At 43.5% G+C, this 25,410-nt stretch overlaps 1 protein-coding gene and 1 long non-coding RNA gene across 4 annotated transcripts in view; one reads left to right on the forward strand and one right to left on the reverse strand.

Annotated features, from left to right (window-relative positions):
- Positions 1-12,485, reverse strand: part of SYBU (syntabulin) — a 63,441-nt gene extending 50,956 nt beyond the window's left edge. For 2 of the 3 annotated variants that reach the window (XM_050940882.1, XM_050940881.1), the window contains exons 1-2: positions 12,352-12,485; positions 10,576-10,780 (exon numbers count right to left, since the gene is read on the reverse strand). In XM_050940882.1, coding sequence (XP_050796839.1) covers positions 10,576-10,780; positions 12,352-12,378 — 232 coding nt within the window. In that variant the 5' untranslated portion in view covers positions 12,379-12,485. Of the gene's footprint in view, positions 1-10,575; positions 10,781-12,264 lie in introns of all 3 variants that reach the window. The other variant, XM_050940879.1, reaches the window with a different exon arrangement.
- Positions 12,486-12,785: 300 nt separating this feature from the next.
- LOC127045465 (uncharacterized) overlaps positions 12,786-25,410 on the forward strand; it is a 28,520-nt gene continuing 15,895 nt past the window's right edge. Inside the window, exons 1-2 of the long non-coding RNA XR_007772739.1 lie at positions 12,786-12,973; positions 19,990-20,149. This is a non-coding gene — a long non-coding RNA (uncharacterized LOC127045465). The remainder of the gene's footprint in view (positions 12,974-19,989; positions 20,150-25,410) is intronic.

A 25,410-nucleotide genomic window follows, 5' to 3' on the forward strand; every position in this document is an offset into this window, starting at 1 on the left:
CCTTTAATCACTACTCCAAAGATCCGATGATGCACCTGCCAACTTTCAAACGTCACTACAGGAGTAGCGTCACAGAAAACCTACAGACAAACAGGATCAGCAAGAAAACTACTCAGAGTGTTGTGATATTTGCATGCACTGGCTAAAATTCAAATGTCAAAAAAAGTGTAAGCATAAAGTACAATCTAAGTTGTAGTATTACTATGACTACTGATAATATTAGAAGGTCTTCTATCTTACCTATATATGGTTAATCAGACTTTAAAGCTTCAGGGTATACACTGATCACTGGAAATCAGAAAGGAATTCTCTCTCACATATATGCACATCCCATGTACAGCCATGCTCAACTGGCTATATGGTACAATTTTGTATGGAGGAGGAGAGAGGAATTGCCTTCCCCTAAAGCAACGTTTTTCAAAGTTCGGGTCATGACCCAGTATTGGATCGCGGCATGTCAGGCACTGGGTCGCTCTGGTCAGCACCGCCAACCGGAACATTAAAAGTCCCATCAGCAGTGCTGCCTAGCTAAGGCAGGCTACTACCTACTTGCTCCTGCACCATGCTTGGCCCAGAAACGGCCAGCAGCAGGTCTGGCTTCTAGGCAGGGGGACCACAGGGCTCCGCACACGGCCTCCACCCCGAGCACTGGCTCCACACTTCTATTGGCCAGCCAATGGGAACTGGGAGGGACGACGCCTGCAGGTGAGAGCTGCGCAGAGCTGCTTGTGCACCTCCGTCAAGGAGCTGGACCTGCTGCTGGCCGCTTAAGGCACAGTACGGTCCTCGGTGCCAGGACAGGAGGGAAGCCTGCCTTAGCACCCCCACTGCGCTGCTGACCGGGAGCCGCTGGAGGTAAATCTGTGTCCCAACCCCGTGCCCCAATCCCCTTCCCCAGCCCTTAGCCTCCCCAAACACGGAAACCCTTCCTGCTCCTCAAACCCCCCATCCTCAGCCCCACCCCAGAGCCTGTATCCCCAGTCTACAGCCCTGACCCCCTTTTGTATTCATATTTTACATACTGGCTTTAGAGTCACCCAAATCCCAATTTGCGGCTATGAATCACTGCATACCACTACCCAATGTTTTGTGGGGGAGAGTTGTGGTGGTGGAGGATGAAGGCAAAGTTATGGTCCAAGATTTGCATGACATCTCTCAAACCTAATATTCTGCAGTCTCTCTATATATGGAACTCCTATTGATGTCAGTGGGAGAGTAATTTATCAGGATCAAGATATGACATACAGATTTTGTTATTAAAATACCACAGAATCTCCTACAGTGGAACATGTTCTCTTTATTCAGCAGTATTTTGGGCTTCTGATTAAGGACAAGGTTCTCTTATTCTGTTTAAATCTTGCAATGCTTGTTGATACACATGACACCATTTAATGCAATACATATTTGCATTAAAACCATTTTAAAACAAAATATCTTGTATTAAGTATTTTTAATGAAAGATACAAACACAGAGCTTCTTAACATTGAATTACTGGTAAGTCATACACAGAGGGGACAAACCTGAACTCCAGAAGGGGGAAGATGCTAGGTGCTTGTTTCTTAGGGTGTAATCCAAAATGCACTGAAGTCAATAGGAACCTTTCCACTGACTTCAGTAGGCTCTAGCTCAAGCTTTTAGAGCTCACAGTGCTGACTGATATGTAGAGCAGGTGACAGGGACATTCAGAAGGTCAAATGTCTTGGCTTCCCAAGCAGTTGTATGGTGCAGTGGTACAAGGGCAGTCATTTTGTAGGAGGCAATGGCGGAGAGAGAGAGAGAGAAGCAGACAGGAGTCTGCACTTGCGTACATATAAACTTTTTTAACCTCCACATTTAAAACCTCTCTCCATAAAAATATAAACGCTAACCAGTAAGCTAACTAAATTCCCAAATCATTCCCATGCCCGAGCAGGAGATCCTCCAAGTAAAGAGCATTGAAAAATGGACACAAAGGACCAAATGCTGCCCTTGAATAAGAGCCACAAGTGTGTATATAAAAGCAGAATTTGGCCCTATGTATTTAGAAAATGAAGATCAAGGTGCCCACACAGCTATGCCAGGTAGAACATCTACAGCAATGGGTCTCACAAACAAACTCGCACAGCTTGAGAAGGACTCTATTTCAGCTGATACAGTTCAAGCAAACGGAATAAAGAAGGACGGTGAAAATGCTTTCGATATCAAATGTGGGGGCAATTTAAAACACATTTATCTGATGCAATAAATGTCAATAAAAGAAAATATAAACTAGGAGTCAGAGGAATATGTTAACAAAACATTCCTTCTGATGAAAACAGATATAAAGATAGGGGGATTGTAACATATAAGGAAGCAAATTATAATAACCTTACATCTGGTCTCTGCATTGTTGACCCATTAAAATGATCCAATTTTCTCTTTTTTTCTCCTCAAAACTATACAGGTAAGCGTATAGTTTAACAATGCTCTACTCTGGGTAGCTTTCCCAGTACACAAGCTACCTCATTGTTCCACTGAGAAATTATTTCAGCCATGACTGAAGGTACAGCATGTTAACTGCATACAGTGAATGACGATGTCTCTTCTATAAACCTGTACAGATCCTCAGCGTCAGTTAGTTGCAGCTAGTAATAAACATAGCTTATTCAAACTGATTTAAATAAATATATGTGGATGGCTAAATCCTGTTTGCTTTACTCACACAAGCACTATTCCTGAACTCACTTCAAGTATCAACCAATAACTGGAACAATCGGCAAAATAGTCTAAAGTGGACTATGCATGTGAGTAATGTGAACAGGATATGATAATAGAGAACTTTCTGCTGCAGGCACAGTGAATTTACAGTGTAAACATAGTGAACACAGAGGCCAAGATTTTCAAAAACAAAGGCCTAAACTTAGGCTCTGAACTCTGTTTTGGAAAATCTTGGCCAGAATTTTCTAAATGAGTAACAAAGGTGCACCTGTTGTAACCACTGGTTGTCATCTAACTCCTAGATGACTAGTTGTACTATGTATACTTATTAACAAGGAGATATTGCAGGTGAGAATAGAAGCCCAGAAGAGTACTTTGCATTTGAAAAAAAACAGCTTCTCTAGCTCAAACAGCCCTTTACTACAACTGATTATTAAAACACATGTACTTCCTTAAGGCTAAAGCATCTCAGCTAACCAACTATTTCTGCATTGTTTCCTGTAAGTCAATAGGTTAAGAGTCTTAAACAAAGATGAATACAAAGACTGAGAAGAAAAAACATCAGCATTAAAATGCTGATTAAAAGGATGAGCTATTCAGAAAATGAAAAATGAAAAGGATGTCATCCTCCTCCTCTAAACTGACTAGCTATTAAAAACTGTTTGCAGTGTAGTTGTAGCCCTGTTGATCCCAGGATATTAGCAAGCCATGGTGGATAAGGTAATATTTTTCATCAGACCAACTTCTACTGGTGAGAGAGAGAAGGAAAATGAGGCTCGCCTTCTTTGGGAATTCCAGTGAATGACTCTGCTTTCTACTTTGTAAGACACTGAGGGTGGAGTTAAAGCTTGTCTCTTTCACCAACACAGGTTCGTCCAATAAAAGGTATTACCTCACCCACCCTGTCTCACTATTAAAAAGGCAGACTAAACAGACTATGGAATTTAGTTACTCTAGGCCAAACATTCCGTTCAATCCATAAGTAACTCCCCTTGAAACAAATTTTGAAAGAGAAAGTAGTTAAGGAAATAGAGGTAAGTGGTAACTGGGATAAATCACAACATGGTTTTACAAAAGGTAGCTTGTGCCAGACCAACTCGCTCTCTTTCTTTGAGAAGATAACTAGCTTTTTAGACAAAGGAAATGCTACAAATCTAATCTACCTGGATTTCAGTAAAGTATTTGATACAGTTCCACATGGGAAATAATTGAAGAAGATGGGGATTAATATAAGAATATAAGGTGGATATGGAACTGGTTAAAGAGGAGACTACAATGGGTCATGCTGAAAGATGAACAGTCAGGCTGGAGGAAAGTTACTAGCGGAGTTCCTCAAGGATCAGTCTTGGGACCAGTCTTATTTAACATTTTTATTAATGAACTTGGTACAAAAAATGGGACTGTGCTAATAAAATCTGTGGATGACACAAAGTTGTGAGGTATGGAGGAGAACCGGAATATCATACAAGAAGAGCTGGATGATCTTAAAAAACCGGAGTAATAGAAATGTGATGACATTTAATAGTGCAAAGTGCCAGGACGTGCACTTAAGGACTAACATAAAATTTTTTTGCTATAACTTGGGGAAGTATCAGTTGGAAGAGACAAAGGAGAATAAAGTAGTGGATGTGATATATGTTGACTTTAAGCAAAGCTTTTGATACGGTCTCCCACAGTATTCTTGCCAGCAAGTTAAAAAAGTATGGATTGGATGAATGGACTATAAGATAGATAGAAAGCTGGCTAGATTGTCGGACTCAATGGGTAGTGATCAACTGCTCAATATCTAGTTGGCAGCCGGTATCAAGTAGAGTGCCCCAGGGGTCGGTCCTGGGGCTGGTTTTGTTCCACATCTTTATTAATGATCTGGATGATGGGATAGATTGCACCTTCAGCAAGTTCACAGATAACACTAAGGTGGGGGGAGAGATAAATATGCTGGAGGGTAGGGATAGACTCCAGAGCGACCTAGACAAATTGGAGGATTGGGCCAAAACAAATTTGATGAGGTTCAACAAGGACAAGTGCAGAGTCCTGCATTTAGGATGGAAGAATCCCATGCACCGCTACAGGTTGGGGACTGACTGGCTAAGCAACAATTTTGCAGAAAAGGACCTGGGGATAACAGTGGATGAGAAGCTGGATATGAGTCAGCGGTGTGCCCTTGTTGCCAGGAAGGCTAACGACATATTGGGCTGCATTAGTAGGAGCACTGTCAGCAGATCGAGGGAAGTGATTATTCCCCTCTATTCAGCACTGGTGAGGCCACATCTGGAATAGTGTGTCCAGTTTTGGGGCCCCCACTACAGAAAGAATGTGGACAAACTGGAGAGAGTCCAGCGGAGGGCAACAAAAATGATCAGGGGGCTGGGGCACATGACTTATGAGGAGAGGCTGAGGGAACTGGGATTGTTTAGTCTCCAGAAGAGAACAATGGGGAGGGGGGGATTTGATAGCAGCCTTCAACTACCTGAAGGGGAGGTTCCAAAGAGGATGGAGCTCAGCTGTTCTCAGTGGTGGCAGATGACAGAACAAGGAGCAATGATCTCAAGTTGCAGTGGGGGAGGTCTAAGTTGGATATTAGGAAACACTATTTTGCTGGGATGGTGGTGAAGCACTGGAATGGGTTACCTAGGAAGGTGGCGGAATCTCCATCCTTAAAGGGTTTTAAGGCCTGTCTTGACAAAGCCCTAGCTGGAATGATTTAATTGGTGTCGGTCCTGCTTTGAGCAGGGGGTTGGACTAGATTACCTCCTGAGGTCTCTTCCAACCCTAATCTTCTATGATTATATGATTCTAAGACCTGGATGTACCAGTTGATCACAGGATGACTATGAGCTGCCAATGTGATGTGGCTGTGAAAAAAACTAATGTGATCCTAAGATGCATCAGGCAAGATATTTCCAGTAGAGATAGGGAAGTGTTATTACCGTTATACAAGGCACTGTTGAGAACTCATCTGGAATACTGTGTTTAATTCTAGTCTCCCACATTTAAGAAAGATTAATTCAAACTGGAGCAGGTGCAGAGAAGGGCTACTGGAATGATCAGAGGAATGGAAATCCTACCCTATGAGTGGAGACTCAAGGAGCTTGGCTTGTTTAGCCCAACCAAAAGAAGGCTGAGCGGAGACATGATTGCTCTGTATAAATACATCAGAGGGATAAATACAAGGGAGGGAGAGGAGTTATTTAAGTTTAAGTGCAATGTTTAAGTTTATTTAAGTTATTTACATTTATTTAAGCGTTAATGTTGACACAAGAACAAATGGACATAAACTAGCCAACAAGAAGTTTGGGCTTGAAATTAGACAAAAGTTTCCAACTGTCAGTGGAGTGAAGTTCTGGAACAGCCTTCCAAGAGGTGCTACAGGGGAAATAAAAAAACCTAAAATGGCTTCAAGACGGCCCTTGATAAATTTGTGATGATGAGATTGCCTACACTGGCATGTGGCCCACCTGTGACTGTTAGTAGCAAATATTTCCAATGGCTGGCGATAGGACACTAGATGGGAAGGGCTGAGTTACTACAGAGAATTCTTTCCCAAATGTCTGGTTGGTGGGTCTTGCCGACATGCTCAAGGTCCAACTGATTGGTCTCTGCCGATCTGTGGTCTCTGCTAGGTCAGATTGTCAGATGGATTGGCACGTAGATTCATTAGCTGGAATTCCTAAAGAAGTCTTTAGGAAACCATAATTTTCCTTTGGAGCAGCTGTAGAAAGGGGCCATAAACAGGATTTCTTGTCTATGGGTTTAAAATGTACACCTTTCTCCCGCTTGACAAGGTTAGCCTGCTGTGTAGTTAATGGCAAAAGTGTAATTTATGAGGAAAACATGCATAACTGAGGAAATATTCAATAGCAATATAACCAGCTTATGTTGCTGGTAGAATTATTTTCACAGCTTGACATTTGAATCCTATGGCTGACATCCAAATCAAAGGGGGAGTGGGGGGGAAGAGAAGTGCTTCACTGTCAGCTGACAAGCAGCACCTATTGAAGCCATGCAAACTTGTTTAATACAGATTACATACTTTAAATATTGCTATACAAATGTAAGTTGCCTGACTTGTTTTCAGAAAGAATATCTAAAATACGTGGGACAGAAGAAGTCTATGCTTCAAAATCTGTTTTTATCAAGAATTTAATAGATAGGTATGTTAATACCCATACACTATATCTTTGTGTGAATTTGGAAAGGGCTCCTACCACAAATTGAATGAGTACATTATACCAATACTGTTAAATATGCGATAAGTTGCATAAACATATATTAAGTTCTCTAATAAGGAGTCTTCTAGAAATGAACGGGGGAAACGATTCCCAAACCTTAAATCTGAGCTCAGCAAATATTAATACCCCTCTCCCAGTGCAGAGTTTACGGAGCAAAATTAAGTGTCTTCTTTGCACTGTTGAGTGGTATTTCCTTCCCGGCTGCCTGCCTGCCTCCATGATTGCAGCACTATTAGTGTTCACAGGGGTCCTGAACCCTTTTATTTTCTGCCCACTGCCTGCCTGAAACAACATTAGCAGGCCCCAGAAGATTCTGCTCCTGTCAGTTACAGAGGGGGAAGAACTTGAAGCCTTCTGGTATGCATCAGGGCGTGCAGGCAAACAAGAAACTTTAACAGGCTCAGAAGCTCTGGGGATACAAACAGCAGAGCCATATGCACAGTGCGCTAGGGAGGAGAGCGGATTCTATATTTTTAAAAAGGGCTTTCCATACTAGAAGAGCGCAGTGTCAATGATAAGAGAAGGGCGGGCAGGCAGAGACTTTTCAAGGGAAGGGGTGAAGGGAAAGGAATTATTCCAGGTCTTATTCACTTGCAGTTGCTATTTACACAGTTAGGTAATATTTTCATTTTGGATTCTCGTGTGTGTAATGGTGGTTATGGGAGGGGAGGGTTCTAGATCTTTCACTCTAATGCTCACAGGCTTTTTTCATCACCAGAATGTTGGCCTCCTGATGACCTGTCAACCTTTTCCAAAGTTATTATTTGGTAAGCTTAACCAGTATAGCTGCGTATATCACTTTTAAACCAAAAAGATGACAGGTCCCTGTTGTAAGGTCCTTACAGTCCAAACTGAACACAACATGGCAAGGGATACCATAAACAAAGGGAGGTACCAGAGGCCAAGGGAGACAGGAGTGACCAATCTCAAGGTGCATTTACTGTCATGTTATGCAGGCATGTTGTACGTTCCTCTTTTTAAAGAATACATGCTTTAAAATTGGATGACAGTTAGGCAAGGCCAGGCTGGTGGTCAGTGATAAGTTTTTAACTGAAAGCAGCAAGTATTGAGGAGGCCTCTGACAAGTGAAATTGTGTAGTGCACAATGTTGGAGAGGATGTTCCAGGCAAACCAAAGAGGTGGCATGAAAAAAGGCATAAAGCTACGAGTAGGAAAAAACAATGAGCATCAGGATGAACTAGCACAGGGCAAATGGAGTGAATAAGAGATGATTAGAGACAGGATGCAGACATTAAAAATTGTGCAGGGCCTTGATGCGAAAGAGCCTGAATATTGTACTTCTGAATATTATTGTAATTGGTGCTTTAGAAATGCCAAAACAGTGGATTATAGATATATATATACATCGAAGGAGGTAGGAAGCTATTATGGGCATTCAAAGAGAGAATTTATATAGCTGGAGCAGCAGCAAATAATTTTGGTCTTAGTACATTGGATGGACTTCAAAAATCAGAGATGAAAATAAGGGAGACCAGAAAAGAGGACGTTGCAATAGTCACAGTGAGAGACTGTTGGGACACGGGCAAAGGTTCTGACACTAGTGAAGAACGGACAAATTTTGGATATACACCGCTACCTCGATATAACACCTCCCGATATAACACGAATTTGGATATAACACGGTAAAGCAGTGCTCTAGGGGGGCAGGGCTGCGCACTCCGGTGGATCAAAGCAAGTTCAATATAACAGTTTCACCTATAACGTGGTACAAAGATTTTTTGGCTCCCAAGGAAAGCGTTATATCGAAGTAGAGGTGTATTTAAAAAATGTAATTCTAAAAGGCACCATTTTAAAAATAATTTCTGTGGAAGATTCCTTTAGGCAACTTCTATATCCTGTGTACAGTAATATGTTAGGAAATATATAAACTTACAAATTAAAAAAACATAAGATGGAACTGTTCAAAAGTCATGGATGGATAAGGAGGAAGTCTTTTTTCCACCCTGACTGCTTTTTAAATAATGCCCTTTATTCATTAAACAATAATCTAACAGATCATTGCATTAAGCTCTGAAATATATCAGAGATAAGGATGCAATACTATAACCATGGGTCGATATTGAAAATATTATTCATTATCTAAGAAAGTTAGCTATTTTTGCATGTATTTTAACTATTTTACTACTATTTAGGGAAAACAATACAAAATAATTTAGATCCAGTTTTGGAGGGAAAAATCAGAAAGCCCATTAGAAATTATTCTATTCTAGCGTCACTTGGAAAAAATAATTGCAACTTGAGATTTGGCAATTTTGTGAATGGGCAAAAAAAGGAAATTCAGGAACTTACTCTGACAATTTAAGAATAACAAAATACCTGTAATAACTAAGATATTGTGATTAGCTGGAAATATTAAGGACAAATTCTATATGAAAGATTAAGCACTAAAATTAACTCTCCCTTCTCCCCCCCCCCGAAAAAAGTCTTCAAAATGAGCACCTGCATAGTGTGTACCAAGGTATTAAAAGAAATAGTCCCTGATTCTGCAAAAATATTTGCTCGTACATTACTTTACACACTATGAGTACTCCCACAGAATCAATAGGACTATTTACAATGCACAAAATTAAGTATGTACATAAGTTTTGCAGGATAGGATCTGAACGTATGCTAGATTCTTATAGAAGCAATTGCGTAATATTCAATATTGGGTTTAAATTTTTCTATGTCATAAAGAGTAATTAGTTATGTATTTTAAAAAGTCTCACAAAAGTCAGTCTTAGTAAAAGACCTCCCATGTACTGTAGTTCAAGAATTATAGTTTATTTCTGCCATCTGATACATCACTGAGCCATTGCACTTTCCACAGGACCTATGTCCTGTATGCTGCATGTGTAACTAAATATTTTCCAGTAGTCAATGCAGCATCTTTACATTTCTTTGGAAGAAGGTTGAACTTTCAAACAATGTTAATTTCATTTTAACACTAAAGATTGCAGCCACCATTTTTCTAACTTGCCACATTGGTTTATATTCTGCTACTGATCGACACACAGAACACTACATGAAATCAGTGTGGAGTTCTATGTAAACAAAATCAACCACAGTACATGACCCAGGTCTGCAATCCCCTGTGGCAACTAGCTCTCCTACTTTACATATTTAGTTCCTTTGGATTCAGGTTTGTCCACATTCTCTACACAATTACCACAGTTTTTAAGACTCTTTCTTCATCGAAATGTATCCCTAATAAACAGTTCTGTTGCAATAAAGATGCCAACTTTTTAGCAATGGATAGGAAAGAAAAGCCTTTAGAATTTGAAATGGAAACATCTGGTGTCACTTGCAGACATATATGAAAAAAACAGATACTGGATTTCAGTGGAAATCAATTTTTACTTTTTTCTGAAAAGCATTATGCATGCCTAAGACACCATATGAATAAATAATAATAAACAAATAAATTACATGTACTCACTATCCCCATCAGTGACTATACGAAGCATATAAAGAAAAACAATTGCATGCCAACATATTATTACTCTCCAAACACGTTACACACACAGGATCTGATTCTCCAATCATTACCACAAACTTCACATATATCAACAGAGTTATTCTTAATTAATTCTGGGGTTAAATGAGAGGAAAATCAGGCCAGACATCTCTGTTTCTATACAACCACTGTGTGTCTGGTGCTGGTACCTGAACAGAAGCTGTTGCTGCTGATGGTCCTTGCTGAGCCTCCAGAAGAGCTACGGGGGTTGAACTCTCTACTCTCCTCCTCTGAGAAGGGTGACTCAGAGGCTGGGGACACTTTCTGCTGTTGCTGCTGGGATACATAAGGTCGAAGGAGCAGGCGGGGAATGCGGCTGCGGGAGATCTCCTTCTCCTGCTGCAGTTTCTGCTCCTACTCAAAAATAAACAAGGTGGACATAACAAGATATGATCTACATAAGTACCATTTCTTGCTGTGTAACTCCCAATCATCAACATCCTTCCAAACACCAGGAGTAAACTCCCACCCACAACCTCCCTCCTAAATGCCCCAGGACTAACCTCTTCCACACAACTCCCCCACAAATGCCCCTGTGTAACCTCTTCCACATAAGCACCCATCATCCCAAGTACCCCAGGAATAACCCAACTCACATTTGAGCTCCTCTCCTTACACATATATTGATGGAGATGGGGAAGGCTCAGCGAGAGATGACAGATGCATGTGTCTTTTCAGACACAACAGAGGGGGGGACACAATAACAATTTTCAAATGCATAAAAGGTTGTTACAAAGAGGACGGTGAAAAATTGTTCTTAACCTCTGTGGACAGGACAAGAAGCAACAGGCTTAAATTGCAGCAAAGGAGATTTAGGCTGGACATAAGGAAAAACTGCCTATCAGGGTATCAAGTATCAGAGGGGTAGCCATGTTAGTCTGGATCTGTAAAAGCAGCAAAGAATCCTGTGGCACCTTATAGACTATCAGACGTCTGTTAGTCTATAAGGTGCCACAGGATTCTTTGCTGCTTTAACTATCAGGGTAGTAATCAGGGGAATAAATTGCTTAGGGAGGTTGTGGAATGTCTGATATTGGAGGTTTTTAAGAACAGGTTAGACAAACGTGTCAGGAACAATCTACTTATTACTTAGTCCTCCCTTGAATGCAGAGGACTGGCCAAGATGACCTACTGAAGTCCCTTCCAGTGCTACACTTTTGCGATTCTATGACTCAGCCCCTTTCACCCAGTAATGGTAGCAGTCATTTCTCCTCCTCCTGCTCTCTGCACCCGGCAGGTGTGGTGGAAGGTGGCCACAAATGAATCCCACCTGTCTGGCCTTTGCTGATGGAATCAAGGGCCTGGATACCATCTCTCCAGCGCTACTCCCGACTCAGGGCCAACTAGCCGTCCCCTGTCAGCCCCGATCCCTCCTCCTCAGAGCCCCTGCCAGGGCCAACACCCCTGCCAGCATTGATTCCCCCCTCCTCAGAGCTCCTGCCAGCCCCGATGCTCCCATCAGCCCCAATCCCCCCTCCTCAAAGCCCCCTCCTAGCCCTGACCACCCAGCCTCAGAGCCACCATGACCAGCCCCAATCCCCCTCCTCAGTGCCCACTGCTAGCCCTGACTACCAGCCTCAGAGCCACCATGACCAGCCCCAATCCCCCTCCTCAGAGCCCCCTGCTAGCCCTGACTACCAGCCTCAGAGCCCCCTGCCGGTCCTGGCCCCTCGCCAGCCTCGACCCCCCCTCCTCAGAGCCCCTGTCAGCCCTGATTTCCCCTCCTCGCCAATCGCATCCTCCTGCCAGTCCCGATCCCCCCTCCTCTGACCCCCGATCCCCCCTCCTCTGACCCCCCCCATCCAATCCCTGTCCCGCCAGCCCGTCTCCCCCCGCACCTGTACTCCTGTCACCCGCGGTCCGTCTCCCGGGACTCGCCACCTGCGGCCAAAGGGCTCTGGGGCCGCCTCGCCGGCCCTGCTCACCTTGCTGCCCTCGCGGAGCGGTCCCATCCCGCCTCAGTCGGGCGCGGCCCGGGGCACCTGGCTGAGAGAGAGCGGACAGGAGAGGCGCTGAGCAGGGGCTTCCGCAGGGACGCGCCGCTCTCCGCTCCGCCAGGAGTGCAGAGCCCAGCCCAGCCCAGCCCGCTGCTCCCCCGCCCCGACACGTGGTGCAGCCGCCGCAGCCAGGCTCTGCAGCCGCCTGACGGGCTGGCTCGCTCCCTGCTGCCCGGGGCGCTCCCGTGCAGCCCGTGGGCTGGGCTCGTGTCCTGCCCCGGCGGCTCCGCCTGTCAGCGAGCCCAGGGAGCGACACCCCGGGCTCTGCCATTGCCGGCCAGGTGCCGCCCTGCCGGTCTGGCGCCTGGAAGCGCTGCCCCCCGCCGCCCCTGCGGAGCCAGGCCAGCGCGGCCTCTGGGCTGGGAGAGTCAGCGCCGACACCGGCAGCCTCCGGTGGGTGGTTGGCAGCAGGCGCCTCTCCCGGCAGTAGCTGCAGGAAAGGAAGGCCGGAGTGAGTTACCATTTCCCGGCCCCCCGTTTGCCGCTAGGAAGGCAGCCAAGGGGCAGGAGGGGGGAGTTGCCACTTCATCTTTAAGCAACACATTGAACGGTACCTAAAATTGTTGTGTTCTGTCTCTCCTCCATGCTTCATGTCAGTTGCCCCAGGCCCCAGCTTTACTCAGCTGAGCGGGACTACTCGACTGAGTAACAGTTTTTCTAGGATCGGAGTTTCACTCTTACGATCTACGCAGGGGAGGAAGCTCTGGAGCCTCTGCCTAGGGAGCTGTCTGTTGAGGCTGGTCTGCATACAGGATCAGAGATCCCTTCTTAGACTGTGCCCAATACAATGGGACACCAATTCTGATTGGGATTTCTGAGTGCTGCTGTAGTATAAATATTAAATAACAATGAGTGTTTTAAAATAGCTGTTCAGAAATCAATCCTTTTGTTGTGCTCTGGGAACCATATAGGCATCAGAGTGAAAGGTGATGTGCTTCTCAAAACCTGCAGGAGCAAACGTACCTTCTACTTTGCACCAATAGAAGTTGTTCGGCTAGCTGTTAAATACAGAAACAATTAGATTACTAATTTATTAACCAAATAGTGGGATTAGATCCACATCTTCTTCATTGCTCCAAACTGTGCTCTGCCAGTTAAAATCAAGCCAGCCCGTGCCTGACATTGCCAGTATTCTCTTTCAGCTCAGCTCTGTAAATCACAGATGTGAGGGAGTCATTGTATTTATAAAGTATCAGAGGGTAGCCGTGTTAGTCTGGATCTGTAAAAGCAGCAAAGAATCCTGTGGCACCTTATAGACTAACAGACGTTTTGGAGCATGAGCTTTCGTGGGTGAATACCCACTTCCTCAGATGCATGTAATGGAAATATCCAGGGGCAGGTATATATATGTGAGCTAGCAAGCAAGCTAGAGATAACGAGGTCAGTTCAATCAGGGAGGATGAGGCCCTGTTCTAGCAGTTGAGGTGTGAAAACCAAGAGAGGAGAAACTGGTTCTGTAATTGGCAAGCCATTCACAGTCTTTGTTCAATCCTGAGCTGATGGTGTCAAATTTGCAGATGAACTGAAGCTCAGCAGTTTCTCTTTGAAGTCTGGTCCTGAAGTTTTTTTGCTGCAGGATGGCCACCTTAAGGTCTGCTATAGTGTGGCCAGGGAGGTTGAAGTGCTCTCCTACAGGTTTTTGTATATTGCCATTCCTAATGTCTGATTTGTGTCCATTTATCCTTTTCCGTAGAGACTGTCCAGTTTGGCCGATGTACATAGCAGAGGGGCATTGCTGGCATATGATGGCGTATATTACATTGGTGGATGTGCAGGTGAATGAACCAGTGATGGTGTGGCTGATCTGGTTAGGTCCTGTGATGGTGTTGCTGGTGTAGATATGTGGGCAGAGTTGGCATCGAGGTTTGTTGCATGGATTGGTTCCTGAGCTAGAGTTATTATGGTGTGGTGTGCAGTTACTGGTGAGAATATGTTTCAGGTTGGCAGGTTGTCTGTGGGCAAGGATTGGCCTGCCACCCAAGGCCTGTGAAAGTGTGGGATCATTGTCCAGGATGGGTTGTAGATCCTTGATGATCCCACACTTTCACAGGCCTTGGGTGGCAGGCCAATCCTTGCCCACAGACAACCTGCCAACCTGAAACATATTCTCACCAGTAACTGCACACCACACCATAATAACTCTAGCTCAGGAACCAATCCATGCAACAAACCTCGATGCCAACTCTGCCCACATATCTACACCAGCAACACCATCACAGGACCTAACCAGATCAGCCACACCATCACTGGTTCATTCACCTGCACATCCACCAATGTAATATACGCCATCATATGCCAGCAATGCCCCTCTGCTATGTACATCGGCCAAACTGGACAGTCTCTACGGAAAAGGATAAATGGACACAAATCAGACATTAGGAATGGCAATATACAAAAACCTGTAGGAGAGCACTTCAACCTCCCTGGCCACACTATAGCAGACCTTAAGGTGGCCATCCTGCAGCAAAAAAACTTCAGGACCAGACTTCAAAGAGAAACTGCTGAGCTTCAGTTCATCTGCAAATTTGACACCATCAGCTCAGGATTGAACAAAGACTGTGAATGGCTTGCCAATTACAGAACCAGTTTCTCCTCTCTTGGTTTTCACACCTCAACTGCTAGAACAGGGCCTCATCCTCCCTGATTGAACTGACCTCGTTATCTCTAGCTTGCTTGCTAGCTCACATATATATACCTGCCCCTGGATATTTCCATTACATGCATCTGAGGAAGTGGGTATTCACCCACGAAAGCTCATGCTCCAAAACGTCTGTTAGTCTATAAGGTGCCACAGGATTCTTTGCTGTATTTATAAAGTACTTTGAAATCCTTGGATGAAATATCCTTGGAAAATATTGCACAAGTGCATTTATTGAAATATACATTCATAGACAGCCAGGCAGAAACACATCAGGAAATGTCCCAGACATCCACCTCTTGCAGTGACATCAGAGTCCCCATTGAAAGTGCAAGACTGCAACCTTACACCTAACCACAGAAATAGAAATTCAGTCCTCCATCCCACTAGAAAATGTGTTCCTCTTGTGTGTTTCACTAGAGAGCTGTACATGGCATGTGTGCATAGATAACCCATATGCGCCAGCAAAGCTGTTGCAGCAATAGAAACAGCACATTAAGCTGTGCAGCATTGCCATCACCATAGCAACTCAGCTAAGGAAAAGATGATTTAATATTCAGTCACAGCCCTCTCCATAGCTTTCCATTTGGAGCTTGAATCAGTTGCCTGCCTGATGTTCTAAGGAACAAATTATATACAAAATGAAGTCTTCATGCTGCCTTAAGATTCCTAAGTATATATCCCCTTTTATCTGTTTGGGATATTTTTGCATAAAAATTTCCAGGGTAACATTAAAGTGATGAAACAGTCATTAATGTTCTAGCAAACATTTTATTCCCAACACTCCATATATACGGGAATAATTCCAAGGATTTAAAGTGATATCTTTCTTCAAATAATATTCACTGTCCGTTAGATAATCATCATCATGAAGACAGGAGAGATTCCAGAGGATTGGAAAAGGGCAAATATAGTGCCAATCTATAAAAAAAGGGAAATAAGGACAATTTGGGGAATTACAGACCAGTCAGTTTAACTTCAGTACCCAGAAAATATAATGGAGCAAATAATTAAGCAGTCAGTTTGCAAACACTTAGAACAGGCCTGCACAACATACGGTCCATGGGGGGGCGGGGAGGGTGAGTAGGCAAGCGGCAAGTGAGGGACGGGGCTGAGGAGGCAAGCGGGCGGGCAGTGGCCGGGGGTGAGTATGTGAGCCGGAGGGGGGGGAGGCGCTGAGAAGACGAGTGGGGGAGCAGGTGTGCCGGGGGAGTGGGAGTCTGAAGCGGCGAGTGGGCCAGCACTGGCGGGGGGGAAGGTGAGCTGGTGGCCGGGGAGGAGGGCTGAGGAGGTGAGCAAGTGGGCAGTGGCGGGGGGGCGGGTGAGCCGGCGTCTGGGGAGGAGGGCTGAGGAGGCGAGCGAGCGGTGGCGGGGGGGGGGGGGAGGGAAGGTGAGCCGCGGGGGTGGGGGGCTGAAGAGGCGAGTGGGCAGGCAGTGGGGGGGGGAGGGGGTGGGTGAGCCAGTGGCAGGGGGAGGGGAAGCTGAGGAGGCGAGCTGGGGGAGGAGACGAGCTACAAGTTGGTGGCTGACCTATTCTACTCATCTGGTCTGGCTCCCATCCCCTCTCCAAGGGTTGCAGCTGTCTGGAGGTGCCTGCCTTCCACACTTTCCTCATTCATTCCTCTTTCATTCAACAGGACAATTGATTACAAAGTGGGGGGAAGATCTTATTTTACTTCTTCCAAAAAGATATTTTTCTTTTACCTTAATTATAGTACCTTAAGGGCTCGCTATAACATATTACCAAGGTTCAATACTGCTTTTTCGGTGGGGTGGCGCTGGGGAAGGAGGGTTTGTTTCCGCAGGGCAGGCGGCGCTGGGGGGGAGGATGTTTTCGCTGGGCAGGCGGTGCTTGGGGGGGGTGTTTCAGTGGTGCTGGGGGTGGGTTCTTCAGGGCCGGAGGGGTTTCAGCCCTCAGCTGCTTTCTTTGGAGTAATATGGGCTTCGTCGCTTTACGAGTTGTGCAGGTCTGACTTAGAAGATAATAAGGTGATAAGTAACAGTCAGCATGGATTTCTCAAGAACAAATCATATCAAACCAACCTAACAGCTTTCTTTGACAGAGTAACAAGTCTTGTGAATAGGAGAGAAGTGGCTGATTGGTATATCTTGACTTTAGCAAGATTTTTGATACTATCTCACATGGCCTTCTCATAAAGAAATTAGGAAATACAACCTAGATGGAGCTCCTGTAGGGAGGGTGCATAACTGTTTGAAAAACCATTCCCAGAGAGTAGACAAGCTGGAAGGGCAAATCAAGTGTCCTGCAGGGATCAGTTCTGGATCATGTTCTGTTCAATATCTTCATCAATGATTTGGATGATGGTGTAGAGCAGTGGTTCTCAACCTTTCCAGACTACTGTACCCCTTTCAGGAGTCTGATTAGTCTTGTGTACCCCAAGTTTCACCTCACTTAAAAACTACTTACTTACAAAATCAGACATAAAAATACAAAAGTGTCACAGCACACTATACTGAAAAATTGCTTACTTTCTTATTTGTCTAAATTACATTTTAGTTTGTACTGACTTCACTTGTGCTTTTCGTGTAGCCTGTTGTAAAACTAGGCAAATATGCAGATAAGATGATGTACCACCTGGAAGACTTCTGCGTATCCCCTGCAGTACACATTCCCCTGGTTGAGAACCACTGGCATAGAGAGTACACTTACAAACTTTGCAGACAATACCAAACTGGGAAGGGTTGCAAGTGCTTTGGAATATAGGATTAAAATTCAAAATGATCTGGAAAAACTGGAGAAATGATCTGAAGTAAATAGGATGAAATTCAATAAGGACAAATGCAAAGTACTCCACTTAGGAAGGAACAATCAGTTGCACACATACAAAATGGGAAATGACTGCCTAAGAAGGAGTACTGCAGAAAGGAATCTAGGGGTCATAGTAGATCACAAGCTAAATATGAATCAACAGTGTAATACTGTTGTAAAAAAAGCAAACATCATTCTGGGATGTATTAGCAGGAGTATTGTAAGCAAGACACAAGAAATAATTCTTCTGTTCTGCTCTGCACTGATTAGGCCTCAACTGGAGTATTGTGTCCGGTTCTGGGTGCCACATTTCAGGAAAGATGTGGACTAATTGGAGAAAGTCCAGAGAAGAGCAACAAAAATGATTAAAGGTCTAGAAAACATGACCTATGAGGGAATATTGAAAAAAACGTGTGTGATTAGTCTGGAAAAGAGAAGACTGAGAGGGGACATGATAACAGTTTTCAAGTACATAAAAGGTTGTTACAGGGAAGAGGGGAAAATTTGTTCTTAACCTCAGAGGATAGGACAAGAAGCAATAGGCTTAAATTGCAGCAAGGGTGGTTTAAGTTGGACATTAGAAAAAACTTCCTAACTGTCAGGGTAGTTAAGCACTGGAATAAATTGCCTAGGGAGGTTTTGGAATCTCCATCACTGGAGATTTTTAAGAGCAAGTTATACAAACACTTGTCAGGGATGGTCTCTAGATAATACTTAGTCCTGCCATGAGTGCAGGGGATGGACTAGATAATCTCTTGAGAAGTTCCAGTCATACGATTCTATGATTATTTCCAGATCCCTCATTGAATTATTTTGCTTTTTCTCTCTCATTTGATAATTTTAACAAATGTAGTTTGTTTTCCTGACCAAAGAAACATTTTAAAACAAATCACTTAAAAATATTGACATGATATTGCTACAAATACCACTTTTGATAACTAACTAAGATGAGACAAAAAAATGTTTTTCTGCTTCTTTGCTTTGTGCATTTGAATACACTTTGTGTAATAGGCCCCATACAGCAACAGGGTGAAATCTCTGCAGGTTCATGGTCAGTTTCACTATTTCCTCTGTAGTACAGTAGAACCTCAGAGTTATGAATGTCTCAGTAATGGAGGTTGTTCATATGAACTATTCAGAAAATCTTCAGCAATATTATGGAAACCTTCATGGTGCTTCCCGTGAAGTTCATTTTAATAGCCCCTCTCTCCATCCATTTGCACATTGGTCCTGCAGATGCTTTTTTCCAAGTATTCCAACTTACTGATGCAGAATGTAATTAATTTGCCCTACAACTCTGTGAACTGCAACTGGGTGCTTAGCACTAGTCAGCAAAATTCAAAAACTCTTCTATGCTGCTTATGAGCCAACTTTGCTCTTGGATGAGCATCTCCCACAGGAGTTGTGTAGCATAAGCAGGATTTGGTCCTGTCATCATGACAATGAATTATGAAGCAGCTTTCTTTTGCCAGCTGCAGTTCTGTGACACTTAAAATTTCTTTTTCCACAAATATGACATAGGTCATAACATGAAAACTCAAATGGTGCTGAAATTCATTTTTCAAAATTAGGGAAGAGATGGAAATGAGAAGGATTATGAAAGCACAAAATACAAGTGATCTTAAAACCAGGAAAAAACATTTTAGATTATTTATGAATACTAAGAATAAGTTTGTGATCTTACATGTTTACTTGAAAGTTTGGAGGTCAATGTGTAGGTGATAAGCTGCAGTGCAAATCATGCAAGAAATGTAAAATAAAAGGTTATTCATTAACTATTCTAATAACATTATGGGACAGGATGATTTTAAAATAATCAACAAGATCAAACCTTGGAGAAAGAGAAGACTATAAGCACCTCTGTATTAAAAATACTGGAAAGAAAATATTTTGAATTAAAGTTATAGATGGGAAATCAATACAAAATGCAATTGGTTAACTTATCAGTAGAGGGCAACAGAAGATTCTATGCACATATACAAAAATGTATAAGTGATCTTTTGTGGTTCCTAATTTTAATAAATGGAGATCAGGCACTTTTCCTAACCTGCTCTATTAATATGATCCAGGCTATGTATAACTCAGTTGCTTTTCTATTTGACTTTATTAAAGAAAGCAGCAATAAGATGGTAAAGATCAACTCAAACATTCTCCCTAGGCTTGACTACTGCTAGAAATTGTCCCTCAAGATTGCGCAGCCCACAACCTTGATCCAGTCTTCCCAAAGAGCCACTCCCTGCACCTCTCTACATCCAGGTTGGATAACTAAGCAGAACCCACTGAACCATTTCCCAGCAGACTCAACATCTGCTAAAAGGGTGAGTTGTTTCAGGCAAACATTGACAGTCTGTTACAATATGTCTGTGTTCTTTTCTTCAGATAACTACAATTGTAGAGGCACTAAACCTAATAGGGATTCATAAACATTTTAATATGCATGATATGCTGTCAAGATGAAGTGTTCATTTGGATATGGTAATTATTGAAAATGTAATCCACAAGGAGTCAGGATAGAGGTGACATATGGGAGATTTTCTGATTGTGTCCCCCCAGCCCAGGAAGGTTGGGTGGCCCTCTGAGATGAGTCAGGGGATGGCGATGGCACTCTCTCCTTGACCCCTGCTGCGTGGCACTGGTCCAACGAAACCCTGCTGCCCAGCCATGCGCAGCTGGCCTGACTGAGCTCTGCTGGCCCGCTGCATGGCGTCGCCACTTGCCCCCTCCAAACGTTCCTCTCCTCCTTTAGTGGTGTGCACCCCACGGTTTGAAAACCTCTGTGAGGTGGTCACGTGCCCCCCACGAACTTAAAATTTTGGCTGTCCCCATTATCAAGAGTTACATGTCACCTCTGAGTCAGGATCACCACTTTTTATTTTTATCCTTCATCATTCATTTCATTTCTGGATGTTAAGGAGAAGGGAAATGAAAGACAATGGGCCAGATCTTGTAAGTAGAACTATGAGTCTAACTGAATTCAGCAGAAGTTTCGCAGATAAAGAATAACCCTCAGACACTCATGTAAGTAGCTTTAACCATATGACTAGTCCTTAATGAGTCTTACTCTAATATGCCTAAGTCTTAACATTATCAGCCCCAGATTATTAATAATCAAACCTCAAACTTATCTAGAGGAGCCTGGAACAATAATTCATATTGTCATTATATAGGAGGACACAATTTTAATAAAAGGACATAGGTTTTATCTTCCACTATAATGGCCTGAATCTATTTACAAGGGGGTGGGAATGGCTCCAAGTACTCTATTATCTGTGAAAAACTAATCAGATAAAACAGTCAACATTTTCCTGCTTTAAAAAAGTTTTTAAAAATGCCAGTGGGCAAACTAAGTATTATATTATGTAACTACACTAAATAATCATTAATTACACCAGAGTTGCAGAAAAGCAGATGGACACTGCAAGGGCTGGGCCCACTCCACTCTTTGATGGGCTCGGAGGACAAGAGCACCTAGTGTGCAGATGTGCCCCAGCAGATCCTGCTGGCCAAAATAATCCAATGTAAGACATATGGAATTCATGTGCAACAAGAGTACACAATCCATGTAGACAATCACTCAAGAAAAACATCATATATTTTTGCAAAGTGATGTAATTTTTTATAAGAAGAAAACAAAAAATAAAAATGTCAAAATTGGGACTTACTAATCTTGCAAGTGTCTTTTTATCATAAAAACATCAACAATAAAATAACAAAGCAAGAACAATGTTAAAAAGTTACTTTCTTAAAAATATTTTTCAAATCTTGCAGACAGCTTTTTAGCTTAATTATAGTACTAAATTAAGACCATTGGGATTACTTATGACAGTAAAATTAACAACATGTACATGTTTGTAGGATTGGGATCTTAAATTGGACAAAGATAAATGGATAATATATCGGTGTTCATGTACAAATCAATGCATGTAAATATTTCAGTTGACATATCTGTGGCTTCAGAATTTTAAATCATTAGCACTAAAGAAGAAAAAGAATCTTTCCAAACCCTTATCTTATTTATTCCATATATAGTGCAATGTTTATATTTTGGTCATAATTTTATGGGCCTGCTCTAGGGTTGCCAACATTCTAATTGCACAAAACCGAACACCCCTGCTCCGTCCCTTCCCTGAGGCCCCACCGCCTGCTCACTCCGCCCCCCCCCCCCCGTCACTCACTCTCACTCACTTTGGCCGGGCTGGGGTAGTGGGTTGGGGTGCAGGAGAGGGCTCCAGTATGGGACAGGGGGTTGGAGTGCGGTGTGGGGGGGGTATGGGCTCTGGGCCAGGGTGTGGGCCCTTGGTGGCGCCAGAAATGAGGGGTTCGGGAGAGGGCTCCGGGCAGAGGGTTACGGTCAAGGGGGGTGAGGGCTCTGGCTGGGGATGTGGGCTCTGGGGTGGGGCCAGGGATGAGGGGTTTGGGGTGCAAGAGGGGGCTCAGAGCTGGGGCAGGGTTTGGGGTGTGAGGGGGGTTGCGGGGTACAGACTCTGGGAGTTTGGGTGCAGGAGAGTGCTCCAGGCTGGAGCAGGGGTTTGGGGTGTGGGAGGAGGTGCAGGGTCCCACCTGCGCTTACCATGGCTCCCAGGAAGTGGCCGCCAGGTCCCTGTGGCCCCTAGGCAGATGGGTGGCCAGTGAGTCTCTGCACGCTGCCCTCGCGCCTGCGGGCACTGCCCCACAGCTCCTATTGGTTGTGGTTCCCAGCCAATGGGAGCTGCTTAGCTGGCACTCAGGGTAGCGGCAGTGCACGGAGCCTCTCTGGCCACCCATGTGCTTAGGGGCTGGCTGGTTCCGAGAACCTCATGGAACCAGGGCAAGGAGGGAGCCTGCCTTAGTCCCAGGCCTCCGCTGCACCACTGATTGGACTTTTAATGGCCCAGTCACCGGTGCTGACCAGAGCTGCCAGGGTCCCTTTTTGACTGGGTGTTCCGGTCGAAAAACGGATGCCTGGCAACCTTAGCCTGCTCCTACTTCTATTGAGTTGTACAGAGGATCAGCCTATACAAGCACAGGGTCTTATTACCTTTCACTTATGATCTTCCTACCTTTCTTTCCTTCTCTTCTGTGTTACAATCAATTATCTAGTTAGGCCTTGATCCTACAATTGCTTCTACACAGGTAGACTTAGTGCAGGTCCAGAATTGGAGCCTTAGACTGTAAATTCTTTGTGTCAAGGCCATTTTATTGATTTGTATGATTCCTAGTACAATGTGGTCCTGTTTGGGGCCTTGGGGAAATGCTACTGTAATAGAAATAATTAATAATAATATTAATAGAAGTAAATGCCAAACTCCCATTGACTTAAATAGGAACAGGATTGTTTGTTTCTGTCATTTTGGATGTAAATTTTCACAGTAATCAAATAGACTGCAAGAGTCCGCAATAAGTCTTTGGGAGCTTTTAAATCATCACTTCTACTGAATAAAAGTAACAGGAAAATGTGGCATTTAAGCAGTTCTATGGATATGTTTTGGTTTAGGACTCCTATACCAGCTGCTTAAGAACATTATTAATGTAAATGAGCTTGCTATAAAATGCATTGTTACTCTACCCAGTTTCTTTTCAACAAGATAATTACATGTTCTATCTATCTTGGGCACTTACAAGGCACCTATCACTTAACTATTTAGGTGGTACACATTCAAATGATCAGAATAACATGCTTTTTATACATTTCAGTAGTATTGCAGCAAAATTGCTTTGATACATGAGATTTAATAGTTCAAGATTTTTTTTTAAAAAGGACAAATATTGCACCATTTCCAGTAGAAGATATATGTTTATAGGCTGATGTCCGAGAGTTTGAAAATAAGCACCATTGTTGTGCTGTATATACAGACTTCAGTATGTTCAGGAATCCCTACAAGGAAGGATTAATCATTTTACACTTAATTTTACACAATAAACATGAAAGGAAAGGATGAACTGTATTAAACAATTCCACTTTGTCTCAAAGTTGTTTATATTATTAGTCTGGGATTTTATTCATGTCTATCCTACATGCTGTGTAAAACACAGACACAGCAAGTATCAGCATGGAAATATTAACATTTCCCACTAATCTTGGAAGGGCAAAGATGTTAAAATTATTGATTTATATTCTGGTTTATGTAGTTGAAAGAGAAAGATCCAGGCTGAGATAGCTTGTGTTGTACATACCAATGAAGAAATACATCAGTTTCATTTAAGTTACTGCTAATACATTTCAGTGAAGTTACATTACTGCCAGAACAAGGTATTGATCTGTAGGCATGTACTAAGGCAAAATGCCTACTGGCGCCATGTCAGATTCTGGTTCCAGCAGCATCTGTGGCATATAGCCCACGGGAGTAGCAAAGCTTGTCTGTGGCATGTAGCCCACAGGAACTGCCTTGGCTCTATATCTGCACATGCTCGCACCTAATCCCTTTGCTCAGTGCATACACATTATCAGACCAAATGCCTCCTAGCACTTGAGGATGGGGATTATGGAGGACACAGTTCCCTTGCAATTCTCACACACGCCCTGTGTATTAAAAAAAAGTTATGGGGACCCAGTCCTGGTTCTCCTTCTTGCTCCCCCACCCAAGGAATAGATACAGGGTTAGAACTGGATAAAGCAAGAAAAGAAAGAACCTAGAAATGTTTAGGGCTCTGCATTGGGGCAGCAAGAAAGCTCATTTAAACAAGTTCTGTGCTCCCTTCTTCCAGCAGTGCTGCATCCACATAGCCCTTTATATTTTCTCTCCCTCTTAAGCATCACATCTACTGGTGCAGCTAGGTTTAGGCAGCCATAAAGGACATGTGTATCTCTTACTGCAGCATAAAGTGGGTTCACTGACTTCATTGGGAGTTTTACCTAAGTATTAGAGGATTAGACCCCCAATTTGTTAAGGGTTTATAATAGAACGTGGTCCTGCATTCCTTACTTATACATAAGTCACACAATAATCAATAGGCCAGATTCTGCTCTAAAGATATTCAATTCCCCATTGAAGCCAAGGTAAGCTTTGCTGTAGGTGAGATCTGCAGAATCAATTATTAGGAAACTATTCTAGATTATTAAGTAGAATTATTGGCACACACTATACTGCAGTGGTGGGCAACCTGTGGCCTGCGGGCCACACGCAGCCTCTCTGGGTAATCTGCTGGTGGGCCACGAGACAGTTTGTTTACATTGACCGTCTGCAGGCACAGCCGCCCGTTGCTCCCAGTAGCCGCGATTCGCCATTCCCGGCCAGTGGAAGCTGCGGGCGGCCATGCCTGCAGACAGTCAATGTAAACAATCTGTCTTGCAGCTCGCCAGCGGATTACCCTGACAGGCCCCGTGCGGCCCATTGACCGCAGGTTGCCCACCACTACTATACTGTGTCTGCACTGTTTGTTAGTGTGAACCCCAACAATTTGAAAGCAATAAAAAACACCTCCGTTTCAGAACAAATGTTAGTAATCACAATTATTTTAAAAATCACTTCTATGTAGCATTTCTGATTTCCTTATATTTTAGTATATCTGTTCAGAACTCAATCCTAGCTTTGTGTAGTCAAAACTCATTGACAGCAGCTGGAGTTTCAGGTGGAGAAAGTATACAGATTTGGCTGCTTAA

Source organism: Gopherus flavomarginatus, chromosome 2, assembly GCF_025201925.1.
Source record: "Gopherus flavomarginatus isolate rGopFla2 chromosome 2, rGopFla2.mat.asm, whole genome shotgun sequence".
NCBI classification, from domain to species: Eukaryota; Metazoa; Chordata; order Testudines; family Testudinidae; genus Gopherus; species Gopherus flavomarginatus.